Here is a 27,662-nt window from a genome sequence, read left to right as displayed (position 1 = left end):
AAAAGAAAAGCCTAGTTACCATGGGAGGGGAGGAATATTTGGACATAAATAATTGATTTTAAGACAAGGAAAAAAGATAGAAAAAACAGACAGTCCTCTGATTATATTACATTGCTGTTATCTCTCTTGCTCAATCATGCACAATAGTTAGAAGCTCATATATTTAAGCATTTTATGCCAAAGTGCCAGACCATAACTCTGGGCAGCTTGTGTAGAAATCTTCTATCATACAACAGCAGTTTTCAGAAACAATATATTATAGAGGACAGAAAGGTAGTCTCATACATACTGACTGTACAACATTGGAAAAATTAGTTAACTCCTCAGTGCTCCTGGCAACCTCCAGGTTGCCTGTCTTAATGAATATCATGTGGTGGGAAAGTATTTGAAATGTACATTTTACTATACTTTTATAGTAATACTTTATTTTATTAGTCATTAATTAAGTTGTTTTGTTATAAATATGTATCTTGCCTCTCACACTCATTGATCTGAGTAGCTTTATTATTACATTAGAAGATAAGCACCTGGAGACAAGGATGGTCTTCTTTTCCTCAGTATCTTCAGCACGTAGCACAGTGAAGGACATATAATAAGAACCTAATAAATGTATAGTCTTTTGATATTTGTGTTTAGAAGAAAAGTAAATCAGAAAAATTTGAATTTTGGATTTATATTCAAAGAATTGCTGAATGAAGCCATAACAATGGATAACATTAACAAAGAAGAAAATGAAAAGAGAAAAGGGGTTCAAGACCTTTGGAAGTGCCTACATCAAGGCAGTAGGTTGGAGTTAGATTGTAGAAGGCCTTAAATATCAATTATAATTGAACAAACATTTATTATGGAAATATTTGAAGGGCTATCATGTGAAAAAGAGTTTAAGCTTGTTCAATTTGGCTGCAGAGGAGGAGAAACAGGGGTAGGAGCTATAGACAGACCTTATAAAGAAATACATTTAAGCTTTAAGTAAGGTGCTTCTTAACAAATGGGAGACCTTGAGAGTTCTTGAGTTCCCCCTCAATGGAGGTCTTTAAGCAAAGACTGAACAACCATTTTCTATGGACCATATGTAGTAGAGAACATTTTTTTGAGTATGATTTGGAATGGATGACCTTTGAGTTTCCTTCCAGCTCAAAAACTCTGTGATATTTTATGAAGCTTTCTAAAGTATTCATATCCTTTGATCTAGAGAAAACTCTGTCAGGTCTATACCCTAAAGAGATCAAAGAAAGAAAGAACCAATATGTTCAAAGAAATATTTATAGTAGCTTTTATTATAGTGGCAAAGAACTAGAAACTACAAGAATGTACATCAATTTAGAAAATAGCTGAACAAATTGTATGAATGTGATGGACTATTGTTGAGCCATGATAAATGATGAAAGGGGCTTTATTTTTTCAGAGAAAACAGGGAAGACTTGTAAAATGCTGATGTAGAATGAAGTGAGAAGAACCAGGAAGACAATTTATATAAAAATAATAATATTGTAAAGCAAACAACTGTGAAACACTAAAGAACTCTGATAGATTCAGTGATCAACCATGAATTCAGAGGGCCTATGATGAAGCATGCTATCTTCCTCCTTAAAGAGAGATGATGGACTCAAGATAAGACATATTTTTAGATTCAGCCAATATAGAAAATTGTTTTTCTGGATTATGTATATTTGATACAAGGGTTTTCTTTTTTCTTTTTTTTTAAAGTAGCTTGAGTTAGAAAAACAAAACTTTATAATAAATAAAAAAATTTAATTAAAAATATTCTGTGAAGCACCTTCTATTTTACTTCCTTAGCAGTAAGGATGTTCTGAGCATTTTAGAGGAAGACATCATTAGACCTATGCATTTGAGGATTATTTTTACTAGCTACAGGAAAGAAACATTGAAGAAAGGAAAAATTGGTGTTGGGGTGAACAGAAAGGAGACTACCTATAATAATCATCCACTTGAGACATGATCAGGTCCTTCAGTAGTGTGGTGGCAAAAATGAATGGCGAAAAAGGGTCAATTTTTCAAGGATAAATGAAACAGAATTGACAGCATTTGGCAACATTTGAAGAGAGAAGAGTTAAAGATGACACAAGGATTTCAGATCTAGATAGTGAGAGAACGGAAGGGTGCCAACAGAAAAAAAACGTTGGCAGGCTAGGGCACGTTCTGGGGTGGGCAGAATAATTATGAATTCAAATTTTGACTTGTTGGTTTTAGATGCTAGAAAGATAACCAAGTGGAGGTGTTTGACAGGCAATAGGAGATGTGGAACTGAAGTTCACAGGAAATCTTAGAACTTTTTTGCTATAGTTTTGGTTCAGACTCATGATTCCATCAGTATAGGGAACTTCTGATGTAAAAACTCCTTTAACATATTCAGTTTGAAGTTCATCTGCAATTTACTTTCATAAATTTGTCTCTCAGTCAATAAGCATTTATTAAATACCAACTGTATGACAGGAACTGTGTTAAGATACAAAGATGACAAAAAAGCAGTCCCTACCCTTATGTAGGGTAGATTCTTTTTGGGGAGACATAGTGATATACATACAGAATAGATGGAAGGTTCATCTGTCATAGAAAGTAATTTTGTACATGGAAGAAATGGGAAACAGTTTCTGCAGATGGTATACTTAGAGTTGAGTCTTGAAAGAAGCCAAGGAAATTAAGTAGAAGTGAGAGGGGAAAGTATTCCAGGCAAGAAGGACAGCCAGACAAAGGCAGAGAGTTAGGAAATGAAGTGTTTTGTTCAAAGAACTGCAGGTAGCCCAGTGTATCTGAATGGTAGAATGTGGAGGGGAGAAAAGCATAAGAGGATTGCAAAAGTAGGAAGAAGCCAAGTTACAAAGAGCTTTAAATACTAGGGGATTTAATATTTGATCTTAGAAATAAATGAGTCATTGGAGCTCACTGTGGGATGAGAAGGAACATTTTCAGAATTATGTTTTGGAAAAACCATATTGGCAATGGATGGAGGATGGAATGGAGGGAGAGACATTTAGGAAAGTAGAACAGTTGTAAGTCTATTAAATTAATCTGAGAGGTGATGAGAACCAAATCTTGAATTGTGACTGCATATTCCATTTGGACACATTCATCATGTGCAACTCCGAATTCATTATCTTTCCCTAAACATATTCCCCTCTTTCTAATTTCTCTACTGTGGCAATATCCTCCTAGTCATTTAGACTTCCAAGCTAGGAGTTATTCTCAATTCATGACCACCCTATCACCAACATCACTCCCAAAAACAATTTGTTGGCAAAGTGTTATCAGTTTTGCTTTTGTAATATCTCTGACATTTGTCCTCTTCTCTCTTTCAATATTGCCACTATCCGGGTGAAAGCCTTTATCATCTGAATTACTGTAACAGGCAGGTGCTGGTGGGTCTTTTTGTCACTAGTGTCTTCCCCATTCCATTCCACCTTCTGCTCTGATATCAAAATAATCTTCCTAAAGCACAGTTTAGCATGTCAACCTCCATTCAATAAACTTCAATGGCTTCCTATCACCTCCAGTATAAAATAAAAATCTTTTCTTTGGCATTGAAAACCTATCATAATCTGTTCACCTTCCCTTTCCAGGCTTCTTACACTTTATATTTCTATGTAATCTTGTGATCCAGTGAGACTGGCCTCTGCTATTCCTCCAAGACACCCTGTTTCCAAACTCCTGAAAATTTTGCTGACTATCCTATATGCTAGGAATACTCTTCCTCTTCTCCTCTGCCTCCTGATTTGCTTCAAGTACCAGCTAAAATTGTGACTTCTAGAGGGTTTTGTCAACTATCTTTAATTCTAGTGCCTTCTGTCTTTTGACTATTTCCAATTTATCCTATATATGACTGCATATAGTTTTTGGCATATAATCTCCTTAAAACTGTGAGATATTTTGAAAGCAGAGATTCTTTTGTTTTTTTTTGTATGTTACAGTTAGTACGGTGACTAGCACATAATAAGCACTTAATAAATGTTTACCGATTGACTCTGTAAGTGGAGAGAAGGGGAGATATGCAAGAGATATAAATTTAGAAAATATAAGATTTGACAATGGATTAAATATATGAAGAAAGTGAGAATAAGGAATTTAGTTGACAGCATTGAGGTTGTAAGAATATGTGATTAGAAAGGGTGGAAGAACTTGTGACTGAAATTGGAAAGTTTGCAAACAAGGAAGGTTTTGGGGAAATGATAATGAGTTTTGTTTTGGACATGCTAACTTTGCCTTTCCAAAAGGCAATTGGAGATGTCAGTAAAATTCAAAAGATAGACTAGAGCTGGAAATATAGCTCTAGGAATAATCTGCATAGAGATTATATTTGTTATGCATAAAGAGAAAGAGACAGAAAACAAAATTCAAAATGCTGATCATAGGATTTTGTCTGTTTAAGATAGCAAATGATGTCAATATCAGTGTGATGTATTAGGAGAGAAGACTTAAGCAACTGGTAGTCACATTGGTACCTATTTAGTACATATAAGTAAAAAGGAAAGACAGAAGGTCAAGAAGTTGTGGTCAGAAAATGGAAATTTATAGTCCATAGTTTTAAAGCAATGGGGTGAAAGGAAAAATCACTAGAGCTACCAAAGATAAGAAATTCTGATAGATTCAAATATTAGGTAAATAATTAATGTATTTTTACATCAGTGAAGATGGTAGCAAAAGACCCAAGAGAAAGAAAGAACACGAGCCAGGAAATCATTGACAAAGATGGGAAAGCACGCTGGGAATTGATAAATGACAGAAGTGAGAGTGGGAAGAGAGGTAGGTACTATGTGTACAATCTTGAGCAAATCACTTAACCTTTCTATTTCACACCTGTAAAATGAGGATAATAATGCCTGACCTGCTTACCTCATGAGATTGAGGCAAAGATCAAATGAGATAATTTATGTGAAAGCATTTTAAAAGCTATAAAGACAGCCTATAAAAGTACAAGGTACTTATTATTGTTGATAATATTCAATTTTTATTTTTAAATTGTATTTGGTCAATTCTTATATCAATTACTTATGATCAGTTTCATTATGTAAACATTTATTTGCTTAGGGAACATGGGTTAGAATTAAGTAAAGTCATATGTGTGTTTCATTTTAATTTAGACTCAAGAAATAATCAGGCATAGACTATTTAAAGAGTGTATTATAATTAATAATTATAGTCATTCCCCTCAGTCTTTCTCAACTTGTGATTAAAGCATCCAATGATACACTCTCCTATCCATTATTTTCCATTAATATTCTTTTAGTGAATTCTTTATTACATAAGTTTGGGTGATACTTGATGACATCTAGTAGCTTACATACTTTATGCTCTCCAAAGTAATTTATCAATATTTGTCAATTAATGCTATCTATTTGTGCTACTTAGTTGCTCTAATAACAAAAATTAACTCAAGTTCCTAAAACTTATAGAGCAGGAGATTCTTTGTGCTTTTTATTATGTATGTGAGAAATATAACTAGATTTTGAGCCTAGACAAAACAATACAATAATAAGGTTCTGTACATTGAGACTTTATTAACTATGAAAAAACAACATTTTAATAGCTTCATTTTATTTCTTCCTACCAATTTATTTCTTCCTTTAATTAATGGTTCTTTGCATCAGAACAAGTTTAGTTTGATTGTCCTCTTCAAGTTGTTGAGAGAGAAATGTTGAAAATCTAAAGCCAATAAAGTCTTCCTCTAAAGCACTTCCATGGTCCTTTTCTCTTTTATTAGCACTAGTATTCTACACCTGAAAGGATACTGGGGAAAGATCAATTCCTCCTACAACTTTTGAAATCATCCTGATATAGTCTAATGAGGATCATTAAAGAAGTTGACAGTCAGACAAATAGCATCTGCTAATGGTCCTCTAATATATGATCTCTCTTTACCATCATCTCCCACCTCCTACACTTTCATAATTCCTAATATATAATTTGGAGTCAAGGATCTGAGTTGAAGTTTCATTTACTTCCTAATATGTCAGTGGTAACTATTCCCCTATAGGAAAAATAAAATTTGAAACAATGGATTTGATGGCTGATTACACATTTAATCAATAAGAGAAAATCTCACATATCACAATTTTCAAAGTTCAAAAGAAGAAAAATTGAATTGAAAGAAAAAAAATTTTAAATGGACAAATATAAATCAATTTGCATAGAAATAAAGTGAAATTTGATTGTTTATGAAGATCACTAAGATAAAAATGGATCATGCTTCATTAATCTTCAGCCATTTAAAAAACAATGAGGCCAAAATAACCAACCTTCCCTTACACAATATAACAACCTATCATAACTTCTAGATTATTTGGAAGAACCTAAACATATTTATGCAGCTCTGAATTGTCCAACAATCTTTCTACTCACAGACTGCAGCCTCCAGCACTACCTTGAATTAAAATTAATCCATCCTATCTGCCACAGACCACCAAGTAAACAAAATATGGAAGGGAAAAGGGAAATATGAATAGAGAAAGAGCTGTGGGTGAGTGAAAGATAAGTGGGAAAGACTTTCTGGGCCAATAAAAGGAGGATCCAGTGTGAGTAAAACTATGGGTCACAGATCTGGACAAGGTTATTAACTTTAGACATCTAATTTTGAGGACAAAATGGCATAGTTGTAAAATAGAAAGACAGTTCATGGAAAGACAGAAAGATAGAATATGGTAGGAATATTATAATGAAGTTGCTAGATTATGCATCTTGTTCAAAGATAATCATTCCTTTCCCCAAATAATTTATTTGATTAAATTCAGATAATTAGATTTTTTGAGAGATAAAGAAAAGAAAAATTAGCTGATAAGTTTTCCACAATTAGCTTTCCTTCTAGTCTGACTTGAAACAATATAGGAATAAGAATTTATAACAGAAATATAAATATAAATTATTTTTAATAATAAGTCATTTCTCTCCTCCTGTGAAAGTTCTAGTCTCACCCTTTTGACCAATATAAAGACAATTTAAAGGAGGGGAAAGGAGCAAATGAAATATCCCATTCTGTCAATGGAATAATAACCCTACCTGTTAATGCTTTATCTCAAGGCTTACCCCACTATCCTCAATACAGTCAATGCTTAATAAGTGTTTTTAATTAAACTGGAATTTTCCAGGTTTCTTCTTTCTTCCTTTTTTAAAAAAAACAAGTTAAACTAAGTCAGGATAGATCAATAAGTTAATTCCTCTGAGATGTGGTAAATTGCTTTTAACTCTGTTGAATGGAAGTTTAATCAGTATAATCTGGGTGCATTCACCAAGGAGGTTATGCTAAGTGCACTCTGATTAGAGCAAAAAGAATCAGAAGCAACTTGTTGCCCATAAAGGGCACCAAATAAGTGAAACAACTCTCCTTTGCTTCTGATTTCAGATAGCCATCTTGCTACTCACACAATTCACAGTAGCCTCGCAGCCCCCAAATATATACACATTTCTTTCTAATTTCTAAATTTCTTAATAATTAGTCATCAGGACCAACTGATTCTGTAAACCAAAGAGCTCCCTCAAATCTATCAATGGTACTATTGGCAGGCCTATGACATAGGGCTAGAAAAAGGAAAAGAAAAAAGGAGAGGGGGTAAATGATATATGAGAGTAAGGGGAAGAGGACAGAAAAAAAGCACAAAAATAAATAAATAAAAGAGATGTGTATGATGGGGAATCTTATAGGGCCACTGTCACTGCAATATAGTGTCCCATCTTATATGCTGCCAACCCTTACTCTACAGTCTAAATTGGCATCCTTTTCCTTCTTTCTCCTCAGGAAATATACAACAGCAACTCTTTACATACAGGTTACCTTGATGAGTTCGTCCAACTCAGTTGCATTGACACAAGAATGCTGAGATATGAATGTCTGCTTCTGGATCACAATGGTAGTTCTCCGTGAAATCTCATGAGGTTGCTCCAGAGCTTTGAACACAGTGGCTCCAATGATCAGATAAACGACAACCACCAGGAAAATCGTGGAGACCGTCTTCCATTTCATAACATTAATGGTTGTGTCACTCTCCACCCGGGAAGAAAGCACTGTGGGTTTTGTAGAAAATGAGAGCCTCGGTTTGGAGTTCTGAGTGGCAGATTTAGGATCCAGCAAGTCAGGTGCCGCCACTAGTAACAACAGAGAAGGAGTATTAAATTGGAGTTGGCTTAGAGTGTTCTGGTTGAGTGAGTTTCTTTTCATATGGGGCCAGCATAACTTATTTCAACTCTCCTTGCTTTCCTGGTAGAAAGTGGCTGAACTATGATATTCAGACCAATTGTCACTTCCTATAATCTCAGATCGAATGTCCTATGTATGGGTACCTGTCCGGAGAAATGGATGGGATCTTTACTTTCATGATGTCATGTGGTATGAGGGAAGAAAAAAGAGATAGACCTGGAAACTTGAAAAAAAGATGAGGCTTTGCAAAGAATTCCTAATTTGTAGTATTTTGCCAGAGCAAACTAGGTTGTTGGGTTATTTTTAATTTCCATCTTCCATGCTAGGTAATAAATGTTTATTGAATCCTATATACTTGAAATGCATAAAAGAATTCTGATGGTCCCCATTCTCAAGAAGCTTACAATCTTCTCTACAGTTAAAACAATAAGAAGCAATTTAAGCTGTCATTTTGCAATTTAAGATAAGGATTATTTTTATATATTTCCTTAAGATATCATCATTTTTGTACATAGCAAATCAGCAGTATTTATAATGTAGCACTGGATCTTCTTTGCAACATGTAAACTCCTTTACCTATTGTCCAGTGGGAGCCCCAAATAAAGTTTCCTCTTTTTTTCATTCTTTTAAATTGTGCCATGTTCTATATAGAAAACTCATGGATACTTCCAGTTACACAATCCTAGGTATAACTAACAAGTATTTAAATCATGATTAATGATTCAGAAAAAGAAAATTTAAACTTTGTCTCCTATTTGTCTCCTACTCTTGTGCTCTTGTACCCTCCATGTTCTGTAAAAAGATAATTGTTCCATTAGGGTGGATTCGTATGTCCTGTTACAAATTCTCATACACTCTGCTGTAACTATGAAGCCATTTATTATTCATCTCAGCTATTCAAAAATATCATTAATGGATTTCCTTTTAGAAAATAAGAGAGATAAAAGAATTCTGTGTTTGGGGAGAGAGAGAGAAGGGAATCAATCATCTACTGAAGGACATTTGATTATTTCTATCTCAACAACAACAAACCAGTGGAATGGCAATATTCCACTGAAAGTTTTAAACAAAATATATTAATTTTATGACCTTACAAGTACAGTGCCTTGCACATAGTAGTCACTTAATAAACGGTGATTGTTAGACAGGAATGAATTAGAAGTACACACATGAATTAGGAGAGACTAATATCAATTTACATATATAAGGGGTCATGGATAAAATTGCCAAATTTCATATTTCAATATAAGGAAGTTAATTTACTATATTGTACCTTATAGATACATTCATTAATACTGATGGTGCAAGACACACTTTAGGAAGCCTTGTGAGAATTCCAAACACAACTGAAAACATATGAATATATATCTGGTAAGGAGTGAAGACAAGATGTCATTTTTCACAGTTAATCTCCTCTCCCAGACTATCCTCTGTGAGTTAAACTATACAGCTACCAACCACAGTTTCATTTCATAAAATAAATCTACAGTAGCACTTAGGCAAGAAGCTTTGTACACAAAGCTATTTAAAGCTCTGGACTTAAGCACAGCTGTAATGTGGTGGGGGATGAAAAAAATGGTCTTTTCATCAAGCAGAACTCATACCCCTTTTTTCTCTTTTCTCAAAAAAAAAGAGAGAGAGACAGAGAGTTCATACCTATAAACCAATAAACTATGTTTCTTTCACCTACTGAAAAAAAATTTTAAGGAAACATTCTAAGTGTGGACACCTCAACATGTAAATGGGTAGAAAAAACATCTGTCTGTGTGTGTGTGTGTGTGTGTGTGTGTGTGTGTGTGTGTGTCTTTTCTCCCAAATTATATTCAGCTGCAGTAATAATGCCAGTGATTAAAACCATTACATTATTACTTTCTTGAAAGATAATTGATCGTACAATTGAATGTAGCATGAATGTCTTTAACCTTATATAATTAAGAAAATTCAAAGCTCTGACTTCTCAAAGGGCTATGCTTTTCAGTGACTTTCATGAAGGAAAAACAAATCAATCATGGTGTTTTGATTATATAGATAGATAGACAGACAGGCTCTATTAGCATACCTGGATGATAAATAGCAATACTAATGACAAATAATACAAACTCAAGCAATCATGAGGCAGAATATGACAGAATTAAACAGTCTTTACCCCCCTCACACTCCATTTATAATTTAGAAGAAATCTGAGTGCTTCCCTACATTCTTTTACCCTCACAAACACATATAATCCATTGAATCAGTGGTTTCCAACGTGAAGAATCTGGAAATCTTTGAAAATGACTTGCTTCTCAAAAGATTAGTCCACCTATTCTCATTTACCTGTAACAGCCTCTCTATAATTGGAAGAAATCCAATATTTCTTTTTTAAAATTAAAAAAATCTACTTTTCTCAAGCAACTAAAACTTTTTCAATTACCAAAAACAAATGGGATGTCTATTCTAAAAATAACAGCATTCAGAAATTTTCGTGAAATCCCAGATAAAACCCCAAACATAATTTTCCCCCCCAAGTCAAACATGGGGAATCAGTGAGTATGTAACTTTGTTTGGTACAAACCCAGAGGAAGCTACTTGGAGAAAAGAAATAGAGGTTATATCTTTCCTTTTTCTCCTTCCTCCCTCAGCAAAGGGGGTTCCTAACTTAATGACAGGTTATTCTTAATCAGATGCTTCCCATTCTCACCCATTTACTTATCCTTTAAACAGACTCCTCCGGAGTTCTGATGCTGGCAGAAGCAAGACTTCAGCACCACTTACGTTCCTCACACAGCTAGCAACAAGTGTGGACAACCGCATAACATAACCCTACATAATCCTAACCCTCCCCTCCCCCTCCAATAGACCCCTCCCTCCCACCCCCTTTCCCCCACCCTCGCATCACAAATCTTTAAAATTATTCCAAGCAAAACCTCAATGCAGATGCATGTCTGGGATACTGGGAGGAGGGGGGGGCAGAAATAGGGGAAAGAAGGAGGGATCAGGCTAGGATAGAAATAAGTGGGTTTGTCCCTAAATGATCTGCTGGCCAAATAAGAACCATGGTGTTGACCTTGAACAGGGTCCTGATGGACTACCCACAGCTTGGAGAAAGGCGACGGACTGTCCTCCAGGACGAAGCGGCCCCCCGGAGACCAAAGAGATGACGCCTGGGAACAAGGGCTTCACCTCCTGCAATAGAGCCGGCTTTCTCCTGAGAGGCACTGGAAAGCATGAGGCATGCATGCAGCATTCAGAACCTGGGGAGGGGGAGGTTGAAGAGGGGCCAGGATGGAGAGGAGGGGGCCTCAAATCTTTCTAAAAAACACGCTGAGGTACTCACTTCTTATTCACAGACAGGCTGCGCGCTCCGAGTTTCAGGGGCAGGCATTTTCCCAGTCTTTGTTTTACTGGGGGGGGGGGGGTTGGCAGCGGGGGAGGGGGAAATAGGCGTCAATCAAAAAGGTGGGGCGAGGGGCTGCTGGCTGGCTAGCTTCACAGAGGAGGAAGAGAGAAGTTGGGTTCTCCTTCCCCAGTCCCCCCTCCAAGGTCCCCCAGGCCCTGGGCGAGCAAGGCGCTGCTTGGAAGCTCTCTCACTGCAGCTGTCACAGGGTGGTGAGCCAGAGGGAGTTGGAGTGGGACTGCTGCTGGCGTTGCCTCTACCACTGCCCGGGGGGCTCCCAGGCTCTCCCTTGCTTCCTTGTTCTGTCACTGGGCGCTTTTGTGTCAATCGGTCTTGTCTGCGTGTCTGTCTGCCCCGCTGTCTTTGTGTAAGAATCTCGTTCAGTCCCTTTTTGCATGTCTTTGTGTTTCTCCTCTCGCAAGTCCCCCCTGCCAACCCCCAGCGCGTGAGCGCGTGTGTAGGAGCGTGTGTATCTGTATATCTGTATGTGTGACACAATCACGGTGTGCCTCCCTCCTCCTTTCCCCACCTCTGCCTGTCTCCCTTCCTCTCCCTTCCCTGCTTGTCTCCCTCCCTTTTTCTCCCTCCACCCCCCCCAGCCAGTGTCCTTTCCCTCCTTTCAATCTTCCCTCCTACTTGTCTCCTCCTCCCTCCCCGCCTTTGCTCTTAGCTTGTCAATCCTCCCCCCAATCCCCTACAACTTCCAATATTCTGCCACCTTTTTCCTGTCTATGCTTTAGTCTTTTTCATTTCTGCCCCTTTCCCTGACTTTCCCAGGTTGGAATTCCGTTGTGCTCAATTGGCCTCTCTATTCCTCTTTGTGCCCTGACCTGCCACCATTCTCTAAAACCAGGTGATACCCACTATTCTCAGGTATATGGTACTGTAAATGCCCCACCCAATCTTCAACCACGTCCTTGGAAAGCGTGCCATGGTCCTTTGTAAAGGAAAACGGGAGACGGGATGTTTTGAGTCCTTAAGATCATTCCACATGGTCCTCCCTCTCTCTTTAACTTTCCCTTCTGAAGTTGGCACTCTGCTCTTGCTGTAGAGCCTAAGGATAAGTGTGTGGGAAAGCAATATCAGAAGTTGGACTTCCTATCTCTTACTTGGTATTGAATGTCCATATGTCCGTTTTTCTGCCAATCCATCCATCCCAACCCCGAATGATGCTTCTTCTTTCCTGGAGAAAATTCTAAATAACCCTTGGTTAGACAGGCGAGGGGGGGGGGGAGGGGAGCTTTGAGGAGCTGGAGAAAGAAGATGTATCAAGGGCAAAAATACTAAAGAGGGATGCTAAGGATGAAAGGGGAGACGACCCACTACCAGTTGTCAAAGGTTCATGGAGCTACACAGTGGGGACAGAAGGGTAGCAGAAGTCTACTGAAGAGCAGTCCTTTCTACTTCCCTGGCTTTGGCAAGTCCTTATATCCATGCTCTTAGGAATCATTTCCCAGGGTATTTTAAACTTGTGGCTATAGCCTGCTTCACATTTCAGTTGAGAGAAAAGGAGTAGAGGAGAGGGTGTTTAGATTAGAAAGTTCTGTGCTAACAGACAAATCATTTCACAGTACACAAATGATTTAACAGGAACAGAATCAAAGCTCCCAGAGTAAATTATTTTCCCTTTCCAGGGCTGCAATATGAATCGCCTGCTGTGTCCCTCCCTCTCACCCTCACCAACCACATCAAATTTACCTTCTATAACTGCAATAAGTCAAGGCAAATAGGAGTGCATGTCCTGGTGATACCCAGAGACCATGCAAACTATGGAGGTGACTCTTAGAAGACAAGATAGTTGCAGGTTACCTTTAACAAGGCTAAGAAATTATATAGCTACCTTTTTTTTTCTTTAAAAAATATTTAGAGCCATTTGAGTATCCCTCTTTCCCCCTCCCCCAAACTTTGTAAACATATCATACTGTCATAGCTTCTGTGTGTCCAAAAGTTTTTAACTTTAGCCTCTTCCACTTAAGTTGAACTCCATTTCCAACTACATATCCTTTTTCTTTTATTAATTAAAATGAAAAAACCTCTACTTACTAATCATTCCAAATATCCCTTCAGGTTTCTGAAGACTGAAATACTCCCAATAGTGGAAGTAAGACATTTTCTGGATATTACTTTAAAATCTTCTAACATTGTTCCAGGCGAAAATGACCATAGATCTGCTAGCACTTTTCTTCCTTTCTCCTGTTTTTCAATTACCGACTCACTGGGTTTTCCCCCCACCTCTCTCCTCTGGATTCTGTAAAAATCAACCACAGCTTACTCAAGTTATGTATCTCCAAGTCAAACTAAGGGCTGACTAATATGAATATGGTGGGAAGTTACTTCACAGTTCCCTCATACCATAGTCCCAATAAAATATTTCCTTTTTCCCAAAAGCAGTATATGGTTGACATTTTCAGCTAGTGGTTCACCACAAGATCCAAATATCTCTTCCTTTTGAAAATTATGAATCCTTCTTCATCTCTAGGCAAACAAACTGCCTCAATTTCACCCTTGCATCACTCCCTGGATTGACCTGGCATTCCCAATGGTATGGGCATATTTAAGAACAGATGTGCTTTGCAAATAGATTTTTTAAAAATTCCTATCTATATCTATAAACTTTTAACAAAAGAAAAACAAATCTATCTGTGGCTCTATCCTTCTTTTCTTGTGTACACAACTTTATGACACCAGTAAATTATTTCTTACATGTTTATCGTCCATGTTTACCAGCACCATCCTTCAATTTTCCTACCTTTGAACACCTCCTCTTAAATACTCAGAGACCAGTAGTACATAGGGGGCCATGCCATCTTGAATCACATATCCTTAGTCACTCAGTGTTTGAAACAAGAGAAAAAAAGGAAGTGGGCTGGTCTGTATAGCGTTTTATTTGGGGAACGAAGGAAATGGGATGATTTGTCCTGTTTACATTCATGCCAATGTCATCAGGAAAATAGAAAATCCCACAAGTTCATTTTATGAAAGGCCAAGTTGGTTTCACTTCATTTACACTGCCTGATTTCCTTCAGACCTATTCTGGTTTTGTCTTTTCTAGGAATATCTATTAATTTAAATAGCATTTAGGATAAGGAATTTAGAAATATCATATAGTAATAAGATCCAATTGAAGAAATACTACAATGCCTTTTCTCAAATTCCACTTATCTCAACCAGTGGCTCTAAATCAGCTGACCTCAGTTTAACATTTATTTTGCTATGCAACCTTGGCCTATTCAAAGTGACATGATAAAAATGGCTTAGTCATTGGAATGATTCTTCGAAGTCCTGATTAGACCAGTAACCTAGTTGGAGACAGAGTGTTTGTCTTTGCTCAGGGCCACCAGCAACAACTGACTTCCCTGATTGCTTCTTAACCAAGGTTGTTATTTAGTTAAACCAACTAATACTGACTGTTCAAGTCAATTACCCAACTAGAGTATGAGAGGTCTTGGTTTATAGACCAAAATATGGCCAAAAGTTTTAGTTGACTAAAAACTCAATGTAAGCTCATTGTGAGATATAGTGGTGTCCTAAAGCAATCTAAAATCTTTCAACACCCCATTGATTTGTGATTTATTTAATCATTATGGATATACCTTCCCCCTAGAGGATTTAATAACTGATGTTTGATAGTGCCTATGAACAAAAAGTTCATCACTTTGAGGTCAACCTTGTGATGATTCTCTCTGAAATTAGACAAAGTAGTCTTCATAGAAGAGATACATTGTCAGGCAAAGGGTCTGTACTTGAAGTTTTTTAATTTGATAGAATCTAATTGAGCTTGCAATTCCACAAGCATAGCTTTTAGGAGCCCACAGTTTACTCTGCACCAGAAGCCTCTTAGATGGAGGAATAGATAAAATACTGGCCTTGGAGTAATGAATACCTAATTCAAATCTAGCTTCAGATACTAACTAGCTGTGTGACCTTGAGCAAATCACTAGCTGTGCCTTAGTTTCCTCATCTGTAAAATAGATATGAATAATAGTACCTACTCTCTTTGATTGTTGTATCAAATGAGATCATTGTAAAGTGCCTTCTAGACCTTAAAGAACCACAAAAATGCATAAATTCTAGCTATTAGATTCTTAGGTTCCAGAAAGAACCCTAGGGGGAAAATGCAGTATTAGGTTACATTAAGAGAAGCATAATGTCCAGAAAAAAATAAAGCAAGGGAATCATTATATTAAAATTGATTCAGACTAAACCTGGATGATAATATTCGGTTCATGAACTGCATTTTAATATAGTCATTGACAACAGTAAGAGCAACACGTTAGGGTTTGCAAAGAGCTTTGCGCTGATATTTTTTGAAAAAGTGAACCATAACCACAGAAGTATAAAAAAGAATGGTGAAGGGGTTAATAATAATATCATAGGAAGAGCTCTTAAAAGAACTGAAGGTTTTACACAAGAAAAAAGGGAGGATTTGGGAGAGCCTTTTTGAATATTTAAGGGCTCTTATTTCTATATGCAATTAGCTTTTTAATCTATACAACTTCTGGTATAGCAACTAGGAGCATGGTAGAATGAAAAGAATCTTTGATTTAGAGACAGAAGACCCGGGTTTGAATGCTATTCCTACTACTTAATTGTGGCAATATATGATGCTGGTCATATTGCCACTATGATATTCAGTGTTCTCATCTATAAAATAATAGAGTGCAAAATAAAGAACAATTATTTTTAAGAAGTCTTATAGGCTTAAATTCTGTGTTTTTATGGTCCTAATATAAAGAGTATTTGATAGGGCGGATAGAGTGCCAAGCCTAGAGTCTGGAGGTCCTGAGTTCAAATCTAGTCTCAGACACTCCCTAGGTGTGTGATTCTGGGCAAGTCACTTAACCCCAATTGCCTATCCCTAACCACTCTTCTGCCTTGAAACCCATAATTAATATCGATTCTAAGACAGAAGGTAAGGATGTTTTAAATAAAATAAAATATTTTCTAATGTATTTGGATCTGGAGTAAAAGAACCTAAACTTGAATCCTAGCCCTGCTAAATGCTAGGTGTGTGACTTTGAGTAAGCCACTTAATTTTCATGAGCCTCAATTTCCTCATCTGTAAAATGGTGATAGTCCTGCCTATACACCCTAGGTCAAAGAGTTGTCATGAGGATCAAAAGTTAAGATGTGTGTAAAATATTTTGATGAGTTTTTTTAGCTCTTATTCTCTATCTTAATAACAACTCTAAGACAGAAGGGCAAAGGCTAGGCAAAAGGAGTGACTTGCCCAGAGTCACACAACTAGGACATGTCTAAGTCCAGATTTGAACCCAGATCTTTCTGACTCCGGGCCTGGCCCTCTATTCACTTTGCTACTTAGCTGCCCCTGTACACATTGTAAACAAAGAGATAAATGTCAACTATCATTAATTATTGCAGTTATGAGACAGATTTTGATTTAATATAAGGAATATTTTCTTAATAATTAAAGCTATTCAGATATGTATTAAGCTCCCCTATGTGGAAATGAGTCTCTCTTCAGGTGGAGTGTTTGAGAAGAGGCTGGATGGTCATCTGACAAAGGTGTCCAATCCAACAACAATTCTAACAAAATCGATGAACATATACTGAGCATCTACTATGTGCTCCCTGGTCTAGATGCTAAAGAGGTTACAAAGAAACATAATGTAAGTATCTGACTAGGAGGCAGGTGAGGAAATAAGATGCTTATAAAGGTACAAAGTGTGCTATGAAAAGGAAAAGGGGAAAAATTCTATGTGATCCTAATGGGAAGGATCTCTTTTAGTTGAAATGATCAGGGATGGCTTTATGGAAAAGGTAGAATTTACGGAGAGTTTTGAAGGATGAATGGGATTTCAGCTGATGACAAGGGGGAGGGGATGTGTATCAGGCTTTAGAGAAAGCTTATCCAAAGTCAAGAAAGCACAGGATATAATCAATATGCTGTATTCCATTCAGTTCAATATGGGATTAGATGACTACTAAGTCCCCCTTCAAAATAAAGAACTCAAGTTAAATGACCACCATATGGTAGCAAATATATGTATCAACATTCATTCTCATTTTCAAAATGAAAAATGAAAATATTTTATTTTGATCCTCATTCTTATTTTTATGGTTATCTAAATGGGCATTGACTCTTGTAATTCAAAAATGCTATAGAAGGGTAGGAAGGTAGCACAGTGGATATAACACCATTCCTGGAGTCAGGAGGATCTGGCTCAAAATCTGGGCTCAGACACTTCCCAGCTGTGTGACTCTAGGCAACTCACTTACCCGGTTGGCCTAGACCTTGTTAATTTCTGTCTTAGAACTGATACTAAAACAGAAGATAAGAGCTTAAAAAACAAATTGAATGAGAAAACAAAAAAAAATGCCATAGGAGGCAACTAGATGACTCAGTGGATAGAGCAAAGAACCAAGAGTCAGGAAAGAAAACTTGAGTTGAAGTCCGGCCTCAGACATTTACTCTGCTCAAGTCACCTAACCTCTATCTGCCTTAGTTTCTTTATCTGTAAAATGAGAATAATAATAATACCTATCTCCTGGGATGGTTTTATTGAATGGGGTAAAATTTGTAAAGTGGTCTGTGAACCTTAAATTTCAATGTAAGTTTTAGATATTATTATTTTTAATAATCATTATTATATCTAAAAAATAAATAATAACAATTTTATCTAACTTTTTAAAGTACCTATCACATTTAAGACTAGAAGCAGCAGCATGCTATTCTAGATATAGGACTTACCCTAGTATCAGGAAGGCCTATATTGAAGTCTTACTTCTGATATATCTTGATTATTGATATGAGTCAGGGCAAGTCACTTAACTTCTCACTTCCTTCAGGCAGTTTTCTAAGACCATAAATTATACACAGGTTGCCCATTTCTTAGATTGAATGAGTTTCCACATCAGAAATTCTCTACAATGATGAAATCACATATTTAGGCAAAAAAACAAAACCCTAATAATAAATCACTTTCTTCCATGTCCCACATCAACAAAGGAATCAGGAAGTGAACTTTGAATGAAAATTTTTCATTTACTCAACAAGCCTTAAATTTTGCCTCCTTTGTAAAAAATATTATGGAAAACTCTGGAGAAAACACCCTGGACAAAGCGTCGTTATAGATCTTGTTATAATCTAGCTGGAAAGACATAATAAATTTAGTATAAGAATAAATATAACATTAATTAAAATATGATAAAGGCATAAGATTTTAAAATGCTTTTAATTCTGATAAGGCACAGATCTTATGAAATTATACTCAGATATGGCTTCTACCCCCTAACCCCCAAAAAAACCAACACTATAATGCACTTTGTTTACAGATAGGAAATTCCACTCCAGGATTTCCCTACTTCTTTCCAATATCAGTATAACAAATTGCCACCCTTGGGAAATGAACATTAAGCTATCCGTCTACACTTTATTATCTAACATTTTCTACCTGTGGCAATCACAGGTAAATCCTCCGCTGACACTTACTCCCTAAAATGAATTCATTGGATGTATTTTCAAGCTTTTCTCAAGACCAGGCAAACCAATGCCATCAAACATGAAGCTCTTTATTAGAAGCACAGAATCTGGGTGGTTTTCAGTATATTTTGAATTTAAGGAAATCTAGTTTTCTTTAGTCCATTCTATTCTGGTCTTTCAACCATTTGCAACGGCAGCATTTCATAGTCACCTAAAAGATCACTAAGTGGTGGCTTGCAGGCACTGTGTCTTTGTGAAGAGTAGGTCAACCTCACTTAATGCTTGCTTTCTAGGACAAAGTAAGGGGTCAAAGAGACAACAAGAAAGCAAGGAGAGAGTGCTTAAATGTAAAGGGGGGGAATCTCATGTATAAGGGTGACAAAGGATAGAACAGTTCAAGGCCAGAAGATATTTAAAATTGGTTTGTTTTTAAATCTGATCATCATATAGATTATAATTTAGATCATAGTATATTGTATATTCAGAATTCAAACATAGAACTCTTTAAGGTCCTTTCCAGCTTCTTGATTCTACAATTATATGAGCACCCATTTGGCCTAAAATGCCAAGAAACATCTCCCAATTAAACTCCTATATTTGTTCAAGGGCCATCAAGTGGAAGAAGATATTCATTCCTTAGGGCAAAGCTAAAGTCTATGGACAAAGATTATGGAAGCTCAGGTTTTATCTTAAAAACAAGGGACAACTTTGCTACAATTAGATTAGTAAAAATAAGCTCAAAGGCTAAATACAGGATCTCATAATGTAAAGAACATTTTTGACACTAGAAGTGTGCAGGAAGAGGCTGGCTAATCATGTACAAGAGATTTTATAAAAGAGATTTCTGCCTTTTGAGTGGGGTTGGATTAGATGATTTCTAAGACCCTTCTAAATCTGAGTCTATGATTCCATTCAATCAGTACTATATCATTTTCATTTGTTACATTTCACCATAATTATTGCCATCCTATTTCATGAGTGCTTTGCCTTCCCTGCTATATAAACGATTTAAAACCTTAGAATTGGTATCCTGTTTTTTGTTTGTTTATTTTTCGGCTTCCTGTTTTGGTTTTTATTGTTGTTGTTATTGTTTGCTGTTTGTTTTTCCATTCCTGATTAGGACCAATCCCAGCCTTTGTCACAGATGGATAGTGGGGTAGGGACAGTTGGGTCCCAAGTACCAGTCCACCACAGTAATCACTTTTTAAAAGTGGATTCAAGAAATGTGAAGATCAAATTAAAAATTATTCACTAATTTCATATTTCTGGTTGCAACCAAGGAATACAGTCCGTAGGAGTGTGGGAAAGCCAAAAGCAAAAGTTTCTTGGAAGTTAAGTCAAAGTGCAAACTAAATAGCCAGTAAAGAGTCTATATTCATGAATATGTCACTAGATAGAAAATAATAGTTCACAGAGCTCACAAGTATTGATACAATTCTTTTAAAACTCAATCAATTGTGAGCCTCTGGTTTCTCCTACATGCCCTCTCTGGGCAGGTGATTCATAAATGAATGTTAACTATCACTGACTCTTAGGATAGTGCTCCAATACTTACCACACAAAAAGTGCTTCAAATACCCTCAAATACCAGATATTTTGGTGTCTTGCAAAACATGAAATATATGCTCAAATCAGTGCTTAAGATAAATTCAGTTGATTAAGTGATTCATGAAGAGAAATTCTAGGATACCATGGAATAATACCCTGGAGACAGAGATACCAGGATACTCTCCATTGTGAGCAAAGGCTTGAGGGCTCCTGAAAATGTCTTTTGGGAAAGTAATCATCCATGAGGTGGGGAAGGGAGGTTTGAGGAAAGGGCAGCATGGGGCTTTGCCAAGGAGTAGCTCACCTGCAGTCCTCCTATAAAGGGAGGGCAAAGAGGAAGTCGCCTTTTAACAATTTCATATTTTCAGACATTATTTTTGCTAAGTTCAGTTTTTTCACTCCTGCAGAAGGAATGTGATTTCTGTCACTGCCTTCTAATTTTTGGTGCAATCAGGCAAAGTCCCAGTGACTCCACTGTAATTTACACATTTTAAGACTTTCTCCAAACTTTTTTTCACCAGAAGATGGAAGCTTTATGATTTCCTCATGGACAAGAATGATTCCACCATCACTGAAACATATTTCTTACATGAGCTTGCTTTAGTCCATCAAAATATCCTCACTCCTTTCACAGTGTTATCAACCACAGAGAGTTACCAAGTACCACATTGGGTGGTACTGGTACTCAACAAATGGACATGAGTTCAAACTGAATGCTATGGAGATAGATTCAAGTACTGAGCTTGGAAATTACTTTTGAGCAGTTTTGAGTGTCAGTATCAACACTAGCACTTCTGGCCTTTCCCAAACATAAAATCAAAATGTAGTCTATCTCCTCTGTCAGTACCACAAACCCCACCATCAGATAATGTGCATGATGAAATAATAGCTGAGGTCAAAATACTTGTCTCTAGTATTGTCATCAATCCACACAAGCTGCCTCTTCGATCCAAAGAAATACAAGACATATAAACATCATGCTAGACCTGCCATAGCCAATTATGCAAATTTATTTATGGAATTTTAAAGCACCCACCAGGAAAACATTTGTGCCCAGAACAGGAACTACAGCATTATATAAAACCATGCAATTAAAATTTGAGGGGAAGAAACAAAATAAGCAAAGTCAAAAATCTACCCCCCAAGTCCATGGAAAATCAACCTCAACCCAGCAACAAGTCTAGAGCATTACAAAGACCTTACTGATGTGTCCCAGAGAAGCAGCATGTTCAAAAAAGCTCTGATGCTAGTTCCTTTTGCTTTTCTTTTGCTGTAGCCAAAGCTCTCTATCCCCCACCCCTTCTCCTATAGAGACAATCTATGTCACTTGTTCCACTCTCCTAAATTAAAGCTAATATCTGGCACAGATTGGGAGCAGACAAACCTGAAATTTATGATCAAAATGCCTCAAGGCAGAGATACCTCCAGTACTCCAGATCTTTCTATTCCTATATCCATTTCTTCATCTCCTCTGTCAAGTGTATTGTTTTACCTCAAAAGATATTATGAAATGTTCTTCCCTTAGTGGAAATTAAAGTGTGTTAGGATCACAGAATGTCAAAACTGGAAGGGAATTCTGAGGGTTTTCCCAAGTGCTTCCTAAATTATGAATTATCTATAATATTCCCAACTTCATTTTCTAGGTTCTGCTGAAGGTCTTTCAGTTCCATCATTCTTCAAGGCAATCCATTCCTATCTTTGGGCAGTTCTGTATAATAGAAGTTTGGGGAATTTGATTTTTGACAATTTGTCTCTCACAGAGTCTAGGTTTCCCTATCTCTTCATCAATTCCATCATTTAGCTTTAGCTCTTGAACCAAGAAGAAATTTCACTTCTCTTCCACAAAGAAACCCTTTAACTATTTGAAAATGGCTCGAACCTAAATAATCACAACTGTTCCAAATTAGATTCTTATGAATCTCTTTCTCTTTTTCCATATTTGCACGTTTGTCAATGTCCTACTTAAATGATACCCAGAACTGATTTCAGTACTTTGAATGTGTTTTTTTGGGGGAAATGCAATAGAATTAACACCTTCATGGATACTATACCTCTAATACCCAGCAATTTTGCCAACCCAAACACACTGTTCACTCAAATTGAATTTAAAGTCCAAGGTCTTTTTTACATGAACACAATTCTCCAATTAATATCTCTGAAATCTTTGATCAAATGAGATATTTGTAAAGCACTTAATATAGTGCCTAACACAAAACAGGCACTTTAAAATGCTTATTCTTTCCCCCTTTCCTTGCATGCTTTTCTGTAGCTAGTCTTCATGCCTGAAATAATGTTCTCCCTCATCACTCCCAAACTCAAAGTTTGCCTCAGCTTTCTTCAAAATTCAGCTCAAATCCTATCTTCTGCAAGGAGTCATTGTTGTTCTCCTTATCTCACTTCTCCTGCCTTTCTCATAAGGCTACCTCCTGTCTACTCTGGTTGTATTATTATGTACATACTATCTCCCCAGGTCAAATATGACCTCCTTAAGGACAAGGATTGTTTAACAAGTCATGTTAACAAGAATTTATGAAATTTCCACTATGTGGCAGACAATACAAGGGAAGACCACCTCTCCCTGACCAGAAACAACAAAAAAATCAAGTCCCTGCTCTCAAGGAACTCACACTCTAGTGGAGGAGAAAATTGCATTAATGAGTCTGCCTTTCTTTAGATCTCTAGCACAGTATCTGGCACATGAGAAGAGCTCAATAAATATTTAACTGACAGATTGATCCTGTGCATCACTGCAAGGAATGCTGATTAACATAGAAACCCTAAGCCTCTCATACAATCACTTCTACTTTATGATTCAGAACTGGGTACTCACTTGGTGATCTACTATGAATAATGCTGTGCCATCATTCAAATTATGATAGAATAAAATGAACAGAGTAATGCTAAGGAGAGAGCTCTGCAGCACTCTACTACTCCATCTTCTCCACTTTATGCCTACTCAATGATTTCTTCCTCCTCCATCCCCTATGCATAGAAAGCTCTCCATCTTCTGCTTTTTGGTTTCTCTGAGTTCAAGATTCTTTTCATATTCCATCCTTTTTAGGAATACTTTCTTGATCTCCCTACTAGTGCTTTCATTATAACTTTATCTACAGTTTATCCTGTATGAATTATGTTTGTTCATAATTGTTTTCATCTTATAACCACAATCATAAATCAAACTCCTTGAGAGGAGAGACACTTTTTGCCTTTTTCATATAAGCATCTTCAATACTTACCATATTGTCTATAACACAGAAAGCACTTAATAAAGGCATGCAATTTAGCTGATGACTGACTCAAAAGATTACTGACAATGGTTCATCAGTCCCATCTGCAGTTCCACCTGTAGTTCACCTGGACCAGGTGATATGAGCAACAAAGGGGCACTAGGCAGGTGTTGATGATGGGATATGAATAGAGTGAGAGAACTTAGCCATGGCTGAATATGAGTTTAGATTAGCTCCCACACCATTAGGGTTAGGTCACCTTTAAGCCCAACATTTTCTGCCAAAGCCCAGGGCCTTAGAACCAATCTAGCCAGGCAGTTTGAAATGTCTCCAGGAAGTAGATTGAGACTTCCTGAAACTTTAAATTGATGGTGGATAAACCTGGCTTGGAAAGGCTGGACCAGCTAATGATGTCAACCATATCTGACTGCTAAATGACTATTTGCTGTTGGTAAGGTAGGCAATGGCTCCAAGAACGTTTAGGCTTTAGGGTTTAAACAGGGTTTATTTAAAACCAAACTGAAGGTAGGTAGGAGGAGTAGGAAGATGGGTGAAAATAAACCCTAAATATCTTGCCTAAGTACATGTTAAGTAAATCTTCAAACCCAAGTTGATGTTCCTAGGTGCAGAGTATGAGAAAGCCTTGAGGGCACTTCCCAACTCTGTTGTTCTGCAGCTGAACTCAGAGGCTGACAGGCCCCTGGGTCAGATGCTGCAGTTCTTGGTTGTAGCTGTTGACACTAGCTTATAATGCAAGGTTGTTGATTATGCCAATGAAGTATTGAATTTGGCTAGCAATGGAAATTGTCCCGGCCTGCCTAACTAGAAACTCCCAAATCACCCTGGGTCCAAACCACCTTCCTCCCTAACCCTTGAGATGAGAGAGAGAAATGAAGTCCCCATTGGTTTGTGGACTCCCTTTTATACCCTGTCCTTTACTCTCACCCTGGCTAATGCCCTGGGTGCTCTGCCAGGTTCTGTGTTCCAAAGTGGCAACTGTTGACTTGCAATCAGAGAGAAAATGGCTACTCATTTTCTGCATATTGCACAGATGACTTTTACAAAGTTAGGGCAGCTAAGTTCTATCTTACCAGCCCCTCCCTTATCTTGGGCTTCACTTTCCTAACCATTCTTTTTGGACCTATATTTCTTAAGTATAAAGATCATTCTCTTTGGTAAGGGAAACAGATGCAAAACAAGAGTTGAATAGTTGTGTTCATTTTTTTTCAGGCATTTATTTAGCCTTTATTGGGTTTCCAGGGACCAAAAGAATCACTGGAGAAATAATGAAAAGCAAACATAAAACAAAAATAGTTCATGCTTTCAAGGAGCTCATAATCTAAGGAGGGAAACCAATATGTAAACAACCTTGTACAAGGAGTTCATCTACAGCAGGGGTCGGCAACGTATGGCTCTCGAGCCATATCTGGCTCTTTTGAGGGCCAGATATGGCTCTTTCTGCAGGAAACATAAAGTCAATTTTTTTTCAGTTAATTTTTTCAGTTAGTTTTCAGTTACAGTTTTCACTGTTATAGGAGCGTGCACTGTGAGCACTGTAGGGCTCTCATGAAATTACATTTTTAAAAATGTGGAATTTATGGCTCTCAGGGCAAAAAGGTTGCCAACCCCTGATCTACAGGATAAATTGGAGAGAGTCTCAGAGGCACTAAAGAGCTGGGGAAGTGTAACAGGAAGGTCTTTTAGTTCAAGGTGTAAGGAAATTAGGAAAGAATAGAGTCAGAGATGAGGAAGTAAAGCGCTCCAGAAATGGGACACATCTAGTGATAATGCTCATAATAGAAAGATAGTCATGTTTAAGGAAAAGCAAAGAGGCCAGTTTCATTGTATCATAACATAGGGGTGGTGTTCAGTTAGGTGTGAAAATACTGGAGGTCAAAATATGGAGGGCTTTAAGAGTCAAACAGATGGGTTTAGATTTGATCTTGGAGACAATAGAGAACCACTTGATTGGATTGGATGGGGGTGAGATTAATTTGGCAGTTGAGTGGAGGATAGACTAGAATGGCTAGAGCTGAGGAAGTGAGGAAGCTGAGGAGCTCACTTGGGTTGTTTGCAATAGTCCAGTAATGGGGTGATAAGACTACTGAGGTGTTGTAGCAGTATCAGAGAAAGAAGGAAAGGGACATAAATGAGATGTTAAAAAGGTAAAATTGACAGGCCTAGACAATAATTGGACACAGAGAATGAGAGTGAAGAGACACATAAGTTGCAAGAGTGAATGACTGGGAGAATAGAGGTACTCAACAACAATAATAGGAAAATTTTAAATTAGCTTGTCTGGGGAAATATAATGAATTCCTTTTGAGTTCAAGATGTTTCTAGGATATACAATTTGAGATACATAATAAGTTGTTGAAGATGTGAGAAGTTAAAGCTGCATAAATAAATCAAAGAGTCATATGCATAGATAGAGATCCATGAGATCTGATGAGATCACCAAAAAAAATAATATAGAAGAATTAAAGAGAGCTTATGGAGAGCCTTGGGAGATACCCAAGAGTTGTGGACATAAACTGGATGAAGAGCCAGCAAAGAATATTGGGAAGGAGTCAGACAGGGAGAAGGGATCAGTTCCCACCCCCCAAAAAAATAAACTATAAAGAATAGTATGTCAAGGAGAAGAGAGTAATTGACTGTGGCGAAGGCCACAAAAAAGGACAAGATGTAAATTGAGAAAAAGCCATTACATTTGGGAATTGGGAGATCACCTCTAACTTTTGAGAGAGTATTTCAGTTGAATGATGAGGTCAGAAGACAGCCTGTAAAGAGTTAAGAAAAGTGAAAGCATCTATTGTAGGCAATCTTCTCAAGAAGTTTAGACACAGAAAAAGGAGAAAAGATAGGTACAAAATTATCATTCACTGGCAGGGATGGATGAATCAAGTGAGAATTTTTTAAGGGTGGTAGAGATTTGAGCATATTTGTAGGCAGTAGAAAGTTAGCCAATAGACAAAGAGAAATTGAAGTTTAGTGAGGGAATTGGGAACATAAATGGGACAATCTGTTGAAGATGAGAGGAAACAGGATCACATATACAAGAAAGGATTTACCTTAGCAAGGAGAAGAGTAACCTCTTCATGTGAGACAGGTAAATGAGGAGATAGTTATGGAATCTAGTAGTGAGTAATAAATAAGACAGAGAAGAGGTAAGTTCCGGCAAATTGCCTCAGTTTCTTCAGGAGCTATAGGCAAGAGTCAAAAAGAGCTGTGGAAGGTTTGGGAAGGGATGAAAAGGTTAGAATAGTTGTTGCAGTGAGTGAGATGATGTGTCAGTTAGGGAGATTTAAATGGATTGCCTTATCACGGTGATTGCCCAATTGAGATTTTGTTACATAAATTTCTAGTAGACCCAGTTGGCTTGGTTTGGTGATGTTGTCTATTTTTACAAAAGCAGCATATACATATGCTGGAAGGAATGAAGGCAACAGTTGGTGGGAGTAATCCAGAGCTGAGGCTCTTTAGGGCAAGGTATTGAGAGCATAATAGGGAAAAGGATTCAAAAGAATAGAAGGATTTAGAGTTTAACTGGTTCTCCAAGGGGTCAAGATGGGGTAGGAAGGAGAGCAATAGCCACTATGGAATGGTCATGGAAAGAGCTGGGGAGTAAAGAATTTGAGATCACAGTGAAGATGAAGAATAAGTTATGAGGCATAGCAAGAAGTGAAATTGCCATAGAGTGTGACCAAATAAAGGAATTTCAGAGTTCATTAATTCAGAAGTGGAACAATAAGGGGTGATATGAGCATCTTCATGTGTGGTTGAGGTGGGGTGGAAGAGTAGGTCATGATGAAAGAGTAAATTGAAGAAATGGGAAATAAGTCTCTTAAAGTGAGGAGAAGAACATTGTGAGTCAGGAGAGTATCTTGGAGACTGGAAGAAAATAATCATCAGAACATTGAGATA

General features: G+C 37.2%; 1 protein-coding gene across 2 annotated transcripts in view; it reads right to left on the bottom strand.

Annotated features, from left to right (window-relative positions):
* The window catches only part of KCNK2 (potassium two pore domain channel subfamily K member 2), a 219,747-nt gene that overhangs the window by 175,351 nt on the left and 16,734 nt on the right, over positions 1–27,662 (bottom strand). Inside the window, exons 1-2 of one of the 2 annotated variants that reach the window (XM_044673544.1) lie at positions 11,306–11,351; positions 7,781–8,091 (exon numbers count right to left, since the gene is read on the bottom strand). In XM_044673544.1, the coding sequence (XP_044529479.1) occupies positions 7,781–8,091; positions 11,306–11,351 (357 nt within the window). Of the gene's footprint in view, positions 1–7,780; positions 8,092–11,305; positions 11,352–27,662 lie in introns of those variants that run through there. The other variant, XM_044673543.1, reaches the window with a different exon arrangement.

This window comes from Gracilinanus agilis, chromosome 4, assembly GCF_016433145.1.
Source record: "Gracilinanus agilis isolate LMUSP501 chromosome 4, AgileGrace, whole genome shotgun sequence".
NCBI classification, from domain to species: domain Eukaryota; kingdom Metazoa; phylum Chordata; class Mammalia; order Didelphimorphia; family Didelphidae; genus Gracilinanus; species Gracilinanus agilis.
This window is presented reverse-complemented; position numbering and strand designations above follow the sequence as displayed.